Consider the following 17,442-nt stretch of genomic DNA (forward strand, 5'->3'; position numbering starts at 1 on the left):
CACTACGATCTACGATAAACACTACTAAATGGCTACTGAAAATAACTGTCCTGCGTTAAAGGGTTAAAGCTACTAGAAAACCAAACAAATATAAAACAACTAAACAACAAAAACCACGGGGACGCTCAGCGTATGAGTTCGAGTGTCCTTCCTGTGTACTGTCTGAACTGTTGCCTCCCCTAGTGAAGTAAGGTAGTTCATCGAGAGCAGCGGAGTAGTTCCTAAGCCATGTGCGTCCTTCAATGAGAGGCTGGTCCGGTCGGAGTTCATCCTTCCAGGTTCCTGCTGGTAGGTAGATGTCTCTACTTACAGCGCCTTCGTTAATAACTGGTGCGACGAGAAGATCCTCTCCCAGCAGGAATTCTGGAACAGAAACACTGTTGTTAGAAGAGGTCTTCTAATTGAAGGGCCCAAATTCTCCACTGATATTGCGGTTTTGATACAGCTACTATATGAAAAAGTATTGTTAATAATTCCGCCGAAGGGCGTGTCTGTTTTTCTACGTCTTTTGTCATTGCTCCGATATTACTTACATCTGTATCAGGTTGGCAGTTTCCTCCTAAAGCGTGCATCCTTTTAGTGGGATGTAGCCAGACTGTAGCATGTGGAGATGCTCAGCTTTAAACCCTACGTTTATCTAGACTTGCTCAAACCGGTATAAAGAAGAGCAAGCTGGTGTAAGGATGGGCAGCCGGTTAGGTTAGCGGTAGGTTAAAGTTACACTCTAGCTCAGCTTTAAAGCCCTAATATGTTCAACATGACTAAAGTTTTTATTTTAATTTAATTTTAATCTAATTGGTGTATACACAATGGTGTCGAATAGGCAGAAATCATACACTTGGCACGTTCTGTTCGTTTGTATTTCCTATTATTAGTGTACCATGTAGAGTTGTACAAAATTAATTCTGACAGAAATAAAGCGTTTCCGGTCCCATATCCACAAAACTTACTCTACGTGAGAGGATTATGCCCTGAGCGTTTGGTCTACATTACTGTTACACACTGCATATTGTTTTAAAGTTCAATTAAAATGATACGATTATGTCAAGGGAGGGTCGTTAATCCCGAACGCCCCTGGAAATGAGACTAAGAATCCGAAGTGCGGCGAAATGAGCATATAGACATGTGGATGACATAAGAAAATTTTAGGTCTATTTCTTTCCCCTCAAATTAAAATGAAGTACTCACCTCTTCATCGAAATCCCAGGGAACGTAGGAGAACTGAATGGAAGGCATGAATACGTTGGCTTCTAACCAGCGAATGAAGAGTTCTTTAGTCACCACATCAGATCCGTATCCATTACCTCCCACCATATCGGGGAGGACGAAGGAGTACCCCACCATGTTCATCTGAAGTAGGGTGGTAATAAGAGTTGGCAAGCCATTGTTGAAGTCCCACCTACTGTCCTTGTCCAGCATCCTCACGAAGTTTGGCAAATGTTGAGTGCGTTGTCCAACCCGTACCTCGATCATCGGGCCGAACTGCGACACAGTCTCCACGTACTTGGTGGTGAAAATTCCTGGTTGCAATGTAATAGGACCAGATAGAACCGGCAACTGTGGTAGCCAACTAGTTTCTCCAGCGTCGAACTTGAAGGAGTCAATGCCGGCCTCTTGCTGTAATTTCCTTAAGCGGTTTGCCCACCAGTTGGCTGCTTCAGGCTTGGTAAAGTCAATGACTGCACCTTTACCATTCCACCACGTAGATTCTGCATTCCCTGTGATATCTAGAACCAAATACCCTTTCGCCAGAGCCTCTGAATAGTACGGTTCACAATCCACGTTTATGAAGGGGTGTATCCAGAGAGTTACACGGAAACCTTTCGATTTCAGGAGGTCAGTGAGTGCTTTGATATCAGGGAATTTCTCGGTATCAAAAGTTAGACTACCATAACAAGTTTCCCAGAAATCATCTATTTCCAACTGACTGTTTTGAAAACCATTCTTTAAGATTTGGTTGGCGAAGTCTGTTACTACCTCCGCACTGATGTTGGTCTTATATTGAGCCCAGGTGGACCAGATTGGATAACGAATCATTCGCTCATCAGGTATTCCTGTTGGTTTACCAAGGAAGTTCTCGATCGCGTCTTCATGGGCAAGTCTGGCGTTCTTAGCGATACACACTGCGTATTCCAATGTTGTATTCACTCTCTTGTTGGAGTAAGGTTCGACGTTCTTGGCTATCATAATAAACTGACCTGGTTCTTCTGCATTCTCGTCAATAAAGAGAGGAGTGTTTGCAAAAACATATAAGTAATTCCCGGATGAAGTCAGCCAGTAAGGTTCTGCAATTCCTTGATTGTCCTGCTGCTTCGTGACGTAAGAGTAATTGGCAAATGTTTCATTCTCTATGGGCCAATACTGCTGCCTCTGTTCTGGACCACCGTACCAGTGTCCAGATATGATACTGTAATCCTTGATAGTCCAACCCGAACCCACACCTTCAAGCTTTATTGCAATGCGGTCTACTCCGAGCGTCTTTACACTCATTCTGGCATCCTCCCAGCGTCGGCATAATGTATCTCCGTCATTTGTCGAGCCACAGTTTACTCCCTCACTTTTCACACCAACTCCAAGTTCCCCAGAGAATGTTACCGAACCATCTGCAAGAAACGAAATAAGAAACATCTTGGTAAGTTATATGAACACAAATTTAAATAAAAGATCAATGTCTTGTGACCTATGCGATCAAGTTAAGCATTAATTCTTTATCTAGCCTGCCGATATGTCGATAGCGATACATGGAAGAGTTGATGGGGATTCAAATTTCTTGTTGCCACAACGTCTTTCTGCGTATTCCAAATGTTTCATATAGGTGGCGTGCCAGATGCGACCATGCCGCATGCGACCCGTGCCACTAGCGACCGCATAATCTGTAACCGTGCCGGATGCGACCGGCGTTGACAAGCAAATTGTCATTTGATAAGTTGTGTCATCACCCAAGATAAGGCAAGCTAGACGAAGTGCAATGCCATTTCAATAAGTCCTATAAGCAGCTACTGCCCCTATTTTACATAACACTTCTGGGGGAAACTCGTTTTACAACACGAAACATGGTGATGCGTTTACGTCTTTTCCCACCGGGCGAGTTGGCCATGTGGTTCGAGGCGCGTGACCCTGAGCTTGCATCCGAGAGATAGTGGGTCGAATCCCACTGTCGGCAGCCCTGAAGATGGTTTTCCGTGGTTTCCCATTTTCACACCAGGCAAATGCTGGGGCTGTACTTTAATTAAGACCAGGGCCACTTCCTTCCCATTCCTAGCCCTTTCCTATCCCATCGTCACCTTAAGACCTGTCTGTGTCGGTGCGACGTAATGCCACTAGCAAGTAAAAAAGATCCTAATTCTCTGAAATTATCTACGTCTTAGGCCTATTTACTTATCGTGTCCTATTAGTACCAGGAGTGTCCGAGGACGTGTTCGGCTTGCCTGGTGCAGGTCTTTCTACCTGACGTCCCTGGGCGGCCTGCGCGTCTGGATGTGGGATTATGATAATGAATTAGGGAGAGATGAAACCCGGTTTCGGCACGTAGCCTACTCCTCTCGAATAATACCAAGGGGTCTGCTCAATGCTTTACGTCGCCATCCGACGGCCTAATCACTATCAACAGCATCATATCCCCTCACTCCATTTGAACACTGCGAAAAGCTTTGGATTTGAATCCAGGTTTTTGGCATGCAATCTAGTGATTAGAAACTGTCTACCACCAACATTCCTACCCTGCCGGTCAACATTCTGATAGCGATTTATATTTTTTCATCCAGGCTAAGTGGCTCAGACGGCCCAGTCGGTTGAGATGCTAGTCTTCCGACTCCAACTTGGCAGGTTCGATCCTGGCTCAGTCCGGTGGTATTTGAACGTGCTCAAATACGTCAGCTTTGTGTCGGTGGATTTACAGGCACGTAAAATAAGTCCTGCGGTACTAAATTCCGGCACCTCGTCGTCTCCTTAAACCATAAAAGTAGTTACTGGGACGTAAAGCCAGTAACATTATTATATTTTTCTTTCGACCAACGGCACTCGAACCTGTTAACCACGGTGTCAGACCTTTATTTTAGAAAAGACCAAGTTAGTTACTTATAAGCAATCTGCCACTTGGTGACAGCCCTTAATGCAGATCAATTGTAATTGATGGGTCGCATGCGGCACGATGCTTATCCACTCGGTCGCTGTTGGCACAATGATGGCCTGGTCGCATCCGGCACGGTCGCATCTGGCACGTAACCTTTCATATAGGCCTAGATCCCGGCTATTTGTCTGAATGACTTGCGACGCAGTACTTCATTATTTTACTAATATGATAAGAACGTAGGTTCTGTCTCTACATCCGGGTGTTTGTAGCAATTTTTGAGATGGTTGAATGCATACGCGATGTGGTGACGATATCCATAATTTTTGGATGTTTCCTCAGTCTGTCAAGCCACATTAAGTTTGGACTGAATAGACGCAAAAATTACTCGCCAGTAGCCTTAAAAATTGCTTGTATGAAAGGAGAGACATCACCTCTTCATCGAAATCCCAGGGAACGTAGGAGAACTGAATGGAAGGCATGAAGACGTTGGCTTCTAACCAGCGAATGAAGAGTTCTTTAGTCACCACATCAGATCCACTGCAGTTAGTTTTATCTCGATTTAAGTGGGAGGTAGAAATAACATTTGTAACGTCGAGGACACCGCCTGTCAGATCTAGGGAGCGAACAACCAGTCAGCGACTCGCCTTGCGTCCTCGCGATACCACACCCATACTGTCGGTTGAGGGGCTCTTATCTTCGGAGCGTGCGTTGGCAACCATGGGGCCCTTAGCTGAGTCCTGGCATTGCTTCCACTTACTTTCTTACTTTCATCCATCCTATCTGACCTCCCTTGGTCAACAATCCCCGTGTGGGTGGGGGCGATAGATTAACATCCACGGTATCCCCTGCCTGTCGTAAGAGGCGACTAAAATATACTCCAGGGGCTCTTAACTTGGGAGCGTGCGTTGGCAACCATGGGGCCCTTAGCTGAGTCCTGGCATTGCTTCCACTTACTTGTGCTAGGCTCCTCACTTTCATCTATCCTATCCGACCTCCCTTGGTCAACTCTTATTCTTTTACGACGCCGACGCTATTAGGTTTTCGAGGGCGAGGGAGTCCTTCATTTTCATGCCCTTCGTGGTCCTTGGCTTTCTTTGGCCGATACCTTCATTTTTCGAAGTGTTGCATCCCTTCCATATTTTTCCTTCTGATTAGTGTTATATAGAGGATGGTTGCCTCCTCTTAAAACAATAATCACCACCACCACCAACAACAACTATAACTCCGCCACACCAAGACGAGGTGGTTTGGTGGTCAAGCGTCAACCAAGCGACTTGAATTTCGCTGGGGTAGCTAGCTCTCTTTCCCGGTCTAGAAAGCCAAGAATAACGGCCGAGAGGATTTGTCGTGCTGACCACACGACACCTCGTAATCTGCAGGCCTTCGGGCTGAGCAGCGGTCGCTTGGTAGGCCAAGGCCCTTCAAGGGCTGTAGTGCCATGGGGTTTGGTTTGGTTTGGTAGCTAGCTCTCTTTCGCGCCGGCAAAGAAACCCAGAGAGACCTGGACTGCGGCAAAGCAAACGGGTTATCGAGACAGATGTACTTGCCTTGACTTAGCTGTTTGCAGATTTTTCTTAGCTTGATAAAGAAACGTTCTAAGGACTAATAAGAAAATGTAAATACAAAATTATTTGCCCCAGCAGCGCTGGGGTAGCTGGGGTTCAGTGCACGCCACTGCAGTCACGTAAGCTGAATACAATAGTTGCTCCTGCACAAAGTTTGTAGGAGTCGAACCCCCCATATGCGACAGTTCTGTGCATTCACTGCACACTCCGGAGTAAAACGCGTCTCGTCGGTCCACAGAATATTCCTCGGCCACATGTTGTCCATTTCCACGCGCGCCAGAAACTGAAGGGCAAAGTCACGGTGTTGTGTGCAACATCTTGGGGTTTCAATTTGTGAACAGTATGAAGTTTGCAGGGATAACAGTGTAAAATGCGCCGGAAAATCTTGTGAACTGTTGACCGGGTTAGCGACAATAGTCTACACACGAGACATCTCGAGCAACCCCCTGTGGGTGGGGGCGGTAGAATAACACCCACGGTATCCCCTGCCTGTCGTAAGAGGCGACTAAAAGGGGCCCCAGGGGCTCTGAACTTTGGAGCGTGGGTTGGCGACCACGGGGCCCTCAGCTGAGTCCTGGCATTGCTTCCACTTACTTGTGCCAGGCTCCTCACTTTCAGCTATCCTATCCGACCACACTTGGTCAACTCTTGTTCTTTTCCGACCCCGACGCTATTAGATTTGCGAGGGCTAGGGAGTCTTTCATTTTCACGCCCTTCGTGGCCCTTGTCTTTCTTTGGCCGATATCTTCCTTTTTCGAAGTGTCGGATCCCTTCCATTTTTCCCTCTGATTAGTGTTATATAGAGGATGGTTGCCCATTTGTACTTCCTCTTAAAACAATAATCACCACCACCACCATCTCGAGCACTGGTTACGGAATTGGGAGACTGTGCTGCACGTTCTGCTACAGCAACTCCAACAGCAACATCCCTGGGGATGGGCCGCTATCCTCTCATCCACCTGTTTCCTCGAATTTCTTAATTATTTTCTCAGCCTATTACTTGGCATGGGACTACTACTCTGCTGTTTCTGTCAGCGATATGCCCGCAATGCAGCGTTGCTATTACTGCCATTCTGATAAAATAACTTCAGTAGTAGTGCACGGTCTATCTTCCCAATAGGCATTAAATTTCACACGGAAAAGTTCAACTTTCTTACGTTACAACGAAGATTCACTTCACGAAAGGAATTAACATGCGTCACCAAGCAACAGCCCAGGGACTGACACAACGCCAAGTCCAAGGCCCCACACCGTTGGCTGCGCAGAAGCGTGTTACTGGGAAACACATGTCCATGCGCGTACCGCCATGTTGCGGGCGCTCCTCAGCTTGACGCGGAGATTGTATGGAATTCATGCTTTAACTTACATTTCGCACACATGAAAACATTCGCCTTATAAAATTAATGACAGCCTGCACCGACTACCGTGTACACACACAATAAATATACATAATATCAAGACTGTGGTAATATTAAAATATATTTCTGTATAAAAACTGAACAATCTACACAAATCCTTTAGATAGCCTATAGGTGGCACACCTAAAAAAAAAAAAAAAACCTTTACCAGACTGAATAAGAAGACTGAAAAATACACTAGCGGTACTTAAACAAAATCATGTCGCTCACTTTAATATAAGGGTCATGTTTGTAACTGATGTGTTTGAACATTGTACGTATGGCAAGAAGGCCAGACTCAAAGGACGAGAATCAACGTGGTAATCTGTCTCTTGAGAAACCCAGGATCAACAATTATTTAGCTTTATTGAAAATATGAAGACATGTTCAAAAAGCGGTCTACAACTTAAGTATGATTACATATCGTGAGATAAAAATTACCTGTCTCTTAGCAGACTGGAGAACACATAAATTAAATATTTACAAACTCCTGTACCGATAACAATAATCTTCAATATCAACAAAAAAGAAAACCTGTGAAATAAAATATTTCTATGAAAGGTACATAGCTTATGATTCCTCTCAGATAAGTAATTACAGCAAATTTTACTCAATTATCCGAACAGATTGTTTAAAAAGTACATGACTGCAGAAATCTTTCTAAAACAATCAGATACATGTTTTTTTTTTCATTTTCTGAATATGAAATCCCGGCTCTGCGGTGTAGGGGTAGCGTGTCTACTTCTTACCCGGAGGCTCCGGGTTCAATCTCCGATGAATTGGAGAAAGGCAAACAAGAAAAAGAAGCCTAAATATTCTAAATTTCATGTCCAAGCGTTCTCTGAATCAACCACCCTATAACCTGTTTAGTTCTCGATTATGGTAAATGAAAGTTATTTGTTAACAGTTCCATTTCTACTCACATGTGAAAAGAAATACCAGATCCCTTCTGATAGCAGTCTATGCAAATGAAGGCTGCACACGAATTCACCCTCGTGAATATCTTTCCATTCCACAGGTAATGCCTAACTTTAGGCCTAATATTGCCGATCAATTTAACTAACGTAATGTATTTGCTCCCACATTCCTTGAAAATATTTAACAATATATTATCACTCCGTCACATATAATACCTAACCAGATCCACTAACAGGCATGATTCAAATCGAAAACATGCAAGGGTCTGTAAACGTTACCACATGCTAGCCATGCATTCGAAGCTGAAGCGCCCGCAACCTGGCGATGCGCGAAAGTATTCAATATTCCGCTTAACATCAGCGCGCTCTGTGAGTCTAGATAAATAATATTAAAGTCTTTGCTTAAGTCCACCGGAAGAATGTTATGACGTCAGAGTTCAGCGAGAAAGCCGATAGTGCTGCTACCTACATGGCTTGGTGTGACCAACTCTTCAAAAACATATTGCCATCTGCATGATTCTTGGCGCACTGCGTGTTGTTTATAATGTATCAGTGTTTGTCACTAAATAATCTTACATTGCAGTTATATTCCAAGAAAAGTGTTATGCGCTGGAAAAATTACCCAGCAAGATAATGGGCGTGGGAAATGATAAGGACCGCAAGTATTACAAAAAGTAATGACCTCGCATCTGTGTTGAGGTTACATTCTATGCCCCTTATATTAATAAATTCAATCAAATACTCTACTGAAATGTTAGCAGGACGTAAAACCAATAATATTAATAAATATGCAAATCTAGTATACTCAAGCTTGAGGGTCCATATTGTTAAACAGTGCCATAAATTTCACAATCGAAAACTTGTGGGTCTGTAGCGTAATGGTTATCGTGGTAGTCTTGAAATTGAAAATTCAAAGCCATGAGTTTCGAATCCAGTCACCTTTTCTTTTACTGTAAGAAATTAATAATAATTTTCTTTACGTCCCACTATGTACTTTTACGGTTTTCGGAGACGCCGAGGTGCCGGAATATAATCCCGCAGGAATTCTTTTACATGCCAGTAAATCTACCTGCATGAGGCTGACGTATTTGAGCACCTTCAAATACCACCGGACTGAACCGGGATCGAACCTGCCAAATTGGATCAGAAGGCCATCGCATCAACCGTCTGAGCCACTCAGCCCGGCGTAAGAAAATTATTTCAGTGCATTATTGGCATAGGTTTGAGCACCAGTCCAATTAATTTAAAACGTGTGTATGGTAATTCTTCATGCATTAATTTGTGAAGGAGACTTTAGGAAATTCTGGACCCTTCATCTTTGTCAGGAACATCGTAGTTCACTCACGTAACCCCAATATGTGTTATATATTATGTATCTTTGTCTTCAGAGGTAAAACAGAAAATTCAAAGAACGGCAAAAGCGAGATAGCAGCGTGAGGTTGAGTTGCTCTGTAGAGTTCGGGAAGATCGGCCGTACCGAAGAAGAAGAAGAAAGAAGTCATCATAATGGACCAAACTACTGTTTCTTAATTACAGCTTCTTCTCTTTCCCAAAATCTTAATAAATCATGGATGTTGTTAGGTTATCTGTCCCCGTTGGCTCTTTGGCTGATAGGTTAGCTCTTCGAATCCTCTCGGCCGTTTTTCTTGGCTTTCTAGACCGGGGCCGCTATCTCACCGTCAGATAGCTCCTCAGTTCTAATCACGTAGGCTGAGTGGACTTCGAACCAGCCCTCAGGTCCAGGCAAAAATCCCTGACCTGGCCGGGAATCGAACTCGGGGCCTCCGGGTAAGAGGCAGGCACGCTACCCCTACAGCACGGGGCCGGCCCATTTCCCTTCTGATTAGTGTTAATAGAGGATGGCTGGCCAGTTGTACTTCCTTTTAAAATAATCACCACCACGGAATGGTCGGCGTAATGACCTTCGGTTCAGAGGGCCTTGGTACGATTCCCGGCTAAGTCGGAGATTTTAATCGCGTCTGTTAATTCCTGTAGATCGAGGGCTACGGGTTTGTGTTCGTATTCATACGCATCTTCAAGTATATACAACACATCATGCAAAAAACAACCACAAAAACACTAGTGAGTACGGTATATATCCCTCCAAATATGATTGCTGTTATGAAAGGCATCCGGCCGGAAAACTAGGCTAAGTCCATACAAAATCCTGCGCTAGGTAATTGAGAAAAGATTAGAAAGAAGAGGAGAGTGTAGTTATTAAGTATTTCCCCAGAGGCTGGGTGGATCATCAAACAGATTCTGCTTTATAATTTTTAAGACATAGCAAAAGGCGCGGCTAACATAATGCCCGTTTGGAGGTTTATGAAGGAGGAATTCCATATTTTAAAATTTCATTCTTAATTATTGTGATTATTCAATTATTTTAAGAAAAATATTTCTAATGAGTGTGGTGCATTCCTCTCAGCTGTAGCACAGACAAGTATGCAGTTCACACCAACACGCTAGATGTCACCACCATCGCTGTTCGCACTCCACTCAATGCTGTTGAGATACAGCTGTCCGGTATTGGTGTATTAAAGTATTTGATATTGCACGGTCTGACCGCTGAGAGCGCCGTATTTTCGGTGGGTAGCAAAACTTCGAACTAATAATTTTTGTGGCATAATTCGCGAAGGCATTGCTTAGATCGTACTGTATATCTACGAAATGTCAGACTCCTACGATCATTACAGTCCGTGCTGTATCGCGCTGAATACCATAACTTTAATTGTGGACACCCGCTACTTTAACAGTTTTCGCTGAGTTGTCGGAATTTTGTTCCGTGGGGGTTCTTTACGCACCAGTCAATCTACCGACACGGGACTGAAGTATTTGCGCAAGTTCAAATTCCACCAGGATCGGACCTGCTAACTTGGGTTGCAGAAAGCCGTTCGGCAAAATTATTTGTATAATTGAAGTTCAGCTTGAGACTAAAAGCACAACAGGCCGATGTAACACATTTGTCAAGATAGTAAATAAAATATACAGTACGCCTTATCAAGTATATACTGTAGTTCTGTAATTTATTTCGGGAAATCTTGAAAAACTGGCGGGAACTCGGAGGGTAAATATTTAGACTGTCTTTGTGTATTAAGCAGTGAGTGTGAACGAAACCCACATGAATCGAAGATTTTAATTTAAACTTAATTTTTTCATTTGTATCAAGTTTCGCTGTTAATATTATTTTATTCAGATTCACCAATGACTTTATCTGTCTGCAGTCACGGATACATGCAATAAAATATTGTTCGTTAGATGGTTAGAGATTCGGACAAGACGTGTACTTACCTTTGTCAGTTACTATTATCTCTCTTTCTGGTGTCACAACAATATTTTGTCCATCCACGAGGGAAGCTGCTAACAGCAGGCATAGCAAACCTGAAAGCGTGGAAAAGAAGACATAATGCGTCTTTAATCAATACAATAAAATTGCAAAAGTGAATCTGCTTATCAGGCAGCTAAGGAAGCTACATTACCTCCTATTAAGCGATATAACGATAGCTGACCACAACACTGACATCATTATCTGTGTTGAAACGACATAACAGTAACGATGGAAGATGAATTGGCTTAAAACTTTATAACAGTAAATTACATGAAATAACAACGACATATGTAGTACAACATTACCTTCACAACCTCGACAAGCAAGATTATGATAATAATAATAATAATAATAATAATAATAATAATAATAATAATAATAATAATAATAATAATAATAATAATAATACTTGTTTGTACGTCCCACTAACTACTCTCTGACGGTTTTCTGAAACATTGAAGTTGTGATGTTTGGAACATCACAGCATGTACTAAATTATCGAACTGTGTAATTAAATAGAAAGATGTATATATTTAATCAGTGGTACGTCATTTTAAATTATGTTTTTGTATATAGTTTTTTTAGTCATCCATTTCACGTCATCATTTCATTTCTTTATATCACGGCTATAACGTATTCTGAACGAATGACATGTTGAGTAAAGTATTACAACATCATTCGTAATAGCTTGTAGTAAATTTCCTGTAGCCGAGGTCAGGTGACCGGATTCACCATGCTAATTTTAGTCCATTACCAGGAAATTTACGTCATCAAGCTTGGAAGAGACCTTACCCCTTCCATACTCTGAAGAGACAGTTCAAGCCTTTTTAACGCCTACTTTTCAAAGTTCGCTACATGACGCTTTGATTGCGCGGGAAAGTTCAACATATGTGAATGGACGTTATGAAGCAAGATGATGTATATACAGCAATGGACGTGAGAAGAGATAATACATCAAATCTTACATCGGAAAAGGTCTTAACTGCTGAAGATCTTAACTTAGTGCACTTCGCATCTGAGTAGAGCGCTAATCAAAATTATTCTCATTGAGACCTGTTTATCTCAATGACGAGAGTTAAAGTCACCGAGAGACCGGTTTTGACTGGTATAGGGAAGGAGAGATTTTGTTATGTGTTTAGTTATGTTACAGCTCTGTAATACGGAAGAATACAAGTGTATTCTCTCCATGAACGTAACCCAAGGTGGTTTTGCTATTGAAATTAGAACTCATTACAACTTTTTTGTAAGGAGTACTGTAGGAAGTGTTAATGTCAGGAAAGTCGTAGTACAACTAGTGTATTATGCACGAATCAGAAATAGGACTGGTACCAACAACGTAAGATGACGACGCTTGTACGCGAGGTCCATCAAACATCAGCTGCTACATATATCGTATCCAGATAACAGAGTCTACAAATGGTGAGCTAATGGCATAAATTACTGCAAGTCTCCGCGAAACAGTTCATTTTCTTAAATTTTATTTCGTTCAATTTTTCTTTGCTTCCTTTAGTTCAGATTTCGTAAATACGCCGTCACGTTTTTCATCCTAATAAATGGTCGTTTTAATTAGTATTTTCTGAAATTCTTATTAATGATCCTTAACTTCCAAGTTAGTGTGTACTTAATGGTTAGTGTTCCATCACCCCACCTCTGGGAGTATTTAGAGTCTCATTACGAATTATTATTATTATTATTATTATTATTATTATTATTATTATTATTATTATTATTATCAACTATCGTTTTCAAGCCATAAGCTTGAAGGCTGGCGCCCATGAGAGATTGTTTATGGAGAAGTAAAGGAGGGATCATTTATTTATATTAAAATTAAGGTGGCACGCCACGTCACATATTGTCACACATCTGAGGGCAAGAGTGGGTGGGTACGTTACAAGGTGTCAGAAATTTTGTCCCGCGGGAGTTCTTTGTCGTGCCAGCAAATATACCGACATGAGGCTGACGTATTTGAGTACCTTCAAATACCACCGGACTGAGCCAGGATCGAGCTGCCAAGTTGGTGTCAGAAGGCCAACGCCTCAACCGTCTGAGCCACACAGCCCGGCAAAGAAAAGTAAAATTCCTTTCATCTGTTCAGTAAAAGGATATATATAATTAAAAATGTTATGCTTGATTTTGCGCAAATGACTTTCTCTGTTCGTTGAGTTTGTGAAAATCGTACTTAAAATCTATCTTCAACCATTTTTATTCGATAAGCCCTACAACAGAAACATTCCGATGAATATTTTTCACTTTGTTTGGCGTTCTACATTATACCTTTTCGATATAACGGACTGCCCACATAGTAGACATTTTTCACGGTCCACTGCTGTCAAAAAAAAAAGAGAAGTATATATATTCCTCCCCCTGGCGCTGTGCAGTGAGTTACGGCGAAGCCCTTTCTTTTTTATTAGTTTCTGCCACCATTTCGAACTCGGGTATCGCTGCAATGATCGAATCTGACTGCCATTGACTACTATGGTCAGTGACGTAAGCATGGCATTGTGGCGGAATAACATACGCTCATCGCCTGTGTGCCCGCGGGACGAGGTGTCCGGCGTGAGCACTTCTGACTAGAGACTAGATAAGTCACAAGAAAAAGCCCCCCCATCTGCACAACATGCAATAGTGAAGCACTTCATCACATACTGTACAAAAGAAGATTGAGGTGGTCCTCTCATCTCCTTCACTATGCGATCAAATAATTACGTTTATCGAACGTTTAACTGTTCAATTAAAAATACACGAATCTCTTATATTTGTCTTATTTTTCACTCTCTGCCCTTGATTGTTTAGAGTAATTGAATGTAATATCTAGAAATTAGAAGTGATTAGGGTTAAAGTGGTCCTAAAATAACATAATAAACCAACTTGCAGAGTATGAGAAGACAAAAATGAAGTTATTGGAAAAAGAGAGAGAAGGGCCACGAACCGAGGCGTTACAAATCTAATACTATCGGGCTCGGAAGAGAACATGACTTGACCAAGAGTGGTTAGATAGGAAGAACGAAAGCGAGCAGCCTGGCATAAGTAAGTGGAAGCAATGACGGATTCAGCTAGAGAGCTCGTAGGTGTCAACCTACGCTCCCAAGATAAGTGCCTCTGGTTTTTTTCATGTACCTATGTTATACTTATTCCATTATGTATGGACAGTGTACTTAATAAGAAGAAAATATTTTATATCTCAGTCCTGTTTTTACATGCCTTAGCTGGCGGGACCTAGTGTTTAGAGTGCACTGTCTTCTGGTATGGGCTAGAGCAATTTTGTTACTTTAATTGATCTGTTTCTCTCTTATCCTAGGCTGTGGCAATATAATCCCCCTGTGGGTGGGGGTGGTACAATAACACCCATGGTATCCCCTGCCTGTCGTAAGAGGCGACTAAAAAAGGCCCCATGGCCTCTGAACTTTTGGGCGTGGGTTGGCGACTACGGGGCCCTTAGCGGAGTCCTGGCATTGATTCCACTTACCTGTGCTAGGGTCCGGCACCATGGCTAAATGTTTAGTATGCTGGCCTTTGGTCACAGGGGTCCCGGCTTCGATTCCCGACAGGGTCGGAAATTTTTACCAACATTGGTTAATTTCGCTGGCACGGGGGCTGGGTGTATGTGTCGTCTTTATCATCATTTCATCCTTATCACGACGCGCAGGTCGCCTATAGGAGTCAAATCAAAAGACCCGCACCTGACGAGGCGCACATGTCCTCGGCACTAAAAGCTATACATCATTTCATTTCGTTTCGTTTCATTTCATTTTACTCGTGCCAGGCTCTTCACTTTGATCTATCCTATCCGACCTCCCTTGGTCAACTCTTGTTCTGTTCCGACCCCGACGCTATTAGGTTTCCGAGGGCTAGGGAGTCTTTCATTTTCATGCCCTTCGTGGCCCTTGTCTTTCTTTGGCCAAAACCTTAATTTTTTGAATTGTCGGATCCCTTCCATTTTTTCTCTCTGATTAGTGTAATGTAGAGGATGGTTGCCTAGTTGTAGGCTACTTTCTCTTAAAACAATAATCACCACCACCACCCTAACTTCACCACCAATAAAGGTATCATTTATCTTATTTATCTACCTATTTAAATAGTTTGTCTTCCTGAGCGGATCATAGCGCACGATATTAGTGAAGCAGAGTACCAGGTGTATGCATAAGTCTTTTTCGGTCACTAAGAGATGGCGCCAGCGAACAGTACGCAGCGTATGAATTTGACACATACGTCAGTTTGTTCGTCTGACATCAACCTACCAACACACACAAGTTGAGTCCGCTACACACTAGCGTCTGTGTTGTATCGTTCAGTGATCATGTCGATGTTTGTGTCCGAAAAGGAACATTTGCGGCACGCACTGCTTTTTCTTATTTAATCAAAAGGTAAAGACTGTGTAAAGTCATCGTTTGCTGGGAAGGATCATAATGTGGGGATGGATTTGGAATTCAGGAGGACGGATTGGGGTAGGTATTCACTTACAAAACGAGGAGTGGGAGATTGGAATAAATTAGCAACGGAGATGTTCGATAAATTTTCTAGTTCTTTGAACACGTTTAAGAAAGAGCTATAGTTGGGCCCACGAGAGTTGAAGTCTGACGTTTAGCGCCACCGGCGAGAAAAAGTTGACTAACGCTGCTCGAAAATGGACTGTTGCTATGGCAACGATAACAGAGATGCCACATTTGAGGATGCTATCGCCACGTGGGTTATCTTGCTCTCAGTCCCTTTTATGATATTCGGAGTAATACTGTCAGCTGCGTTAGTTGTTGCTGGTTTATGTAATAATTTAATTGTTTGTTTCCTGAATATTATTTTAAGTTAATCAGTGGTTAGTTGTACAGTTCCATTCTCTACTTAACATGTGCATTTGTTGAGGTTATTGTCACTTTAGTGAATATGAAATCTCATTTTTATCGGCAATGACATGTTCTGTATTAAATGCCGGAATTATTAGCACGAGCTTAGGAACGGGTCAAAGTTTTTAGCATTGCATTAGATCAACGTATTTGATTAAATATTCAGCCTGTATGAAAGGGTGATACGGCGCAGATTGGCAACGCAGCGTACTTCGTAGTTACTGCGTTCGCCGCTCAAATGTCAGGCTTCAACTCTCGTGGGCCCAACTATAGGTAAACGATTGATGGGGAGTCTGCCACCCGGCCGACAGCCCTAAATGCAGATTATTAATGATTGATTGATTGATTGATTGATTGGTAGAAACATATGGTGAACATGCTCCATCGATTAGAACATATGAGACATGGTTTCGACAATATAAACGTAGTGATTTCAGTGTGAAAGACCAGAGTGGTATTGTCTATTACGAACTCTTGAAGCCCGGCGAAACCGTTAATTCACAACGCTATCGCCAACAAATGATTAATTTAAATCACGCATTGATCGAAAGACGACCGGAATGGGCCAGAAGACATGGCAAAGTTATTTTGTTACACGACAATGCGCCGACTCACACAGCAAAACCAGTGAAAGACACCTTGAAATCTTGGATGGGACATCCTTCCGCACCCGCCGTACTCTCCCGACTTGGCACGATCGCTTCGCATCAATGGGGCACGCGCTCCCAGAGCAGCACTTGAGCAATTTCGAGGAAATTTGGAAGATGGCTCGACGAATGGTTTGTCGCAGAAGGCAAGCATGTTTTCTCGATAGTTTTCATAACTTACTTGAAAGAAGGGCGAAGTGTGTAGCAGCCGATGGCCAATATTTTGAATAAACTAAAAATGAATTTCCCTTGAAAGTTACGAGTTTTCTTTAGCACAAAATCAGACAAAAGCTTATGCATACACCTGGTATTTCTTCCCATCATGTTTAGTAATGTTATAATAAAGTCGTACTTACCTAATCGCTGCATCACGAGTCTGATGTTTTCTGTAAAGGAACGCCACTAGGTGAGCTTATATCACCTGAACAGCGGCAAATTTTCTACGTCACGTAGTTACTGACGACTATCAATTCGAGAAGCACGTCATACATCAAAGATAAACGAGCGATAACATGCCCTGTTCTGGACATTGTTAAGTCTGAGATTACGAAATGTTTTATCTCTGAGAAATAGATACCGTCATATCCTGTAATCCCGAATATCGCGGAGATTCATACACTATCCCCATCTGAAGAGCTCCCAAGCGGTAGCATAGCCAGGATTGGGTGAGGAGGTTATATT

General features: G+C 42.5%; 1 protein-coding gene across 1 annotated transcript; it reads right to left on the bottom strand.

Moving 5' to 3' along the window:
- Positions 1–306: 306 nt before the first annotated feature.
- On the bottom strand, positions 307–17,178 carry LOC137502802 (myogenesis-regulating glycosidase-like). Its single transcript, XM_068229797.1, has 4 exons — positions 17,118–17,178; positions 11,240–11,329; positions 1,189–2,603; positions 307–363 (listed from the first exon to the last, which is right to left on the bottom strand). The coding sequence occupies exons 1-4, from the start codon at positions 17,128–17,130 to the stop codon at positions 307–309; spliced, it is 1,575 nt and encodes a 524-aa protein (XP_068085898.1). The 5' UTR covers positions 17,131–17,178.
- Between the last annotated feature and the right edge of the window lie 264 nt (positions 17,179–17,442).

Source organism: Anabrus simplex, chromosome 12 (assembly GCF_040414725.1).
Source record: "Anabrus simplex isolate iqAnaSimp1 chromosome 12, ASM4041472v1, whole genome shotgun sequence".
Classification (NCBI taxonomy): Eukaryota; Metazoa; Arthropoda; class Insecta; order Orthoptera; family Tettigoniidae; genus Anabrus; species Anabrus simplex.

Coding starts and splice junctions, on each gene's coding strand:
- LOC137502802 (XM_068229797.1), bottom strand. Junction 2,604..11,239: donor GATAATAGTAACTGACAAAG/GTAAGTACACGT, acceptor CGTTTCTTGCAG/ATGGTTCGGTAACATTCTCT. Junction 364..1,188: donor CCTGGGATTTCGATGAAGAG/GTGAGTACTTCA, acceptor TTTCTGTTCCAG/AATTCCTGCTGGGAGAGGAT.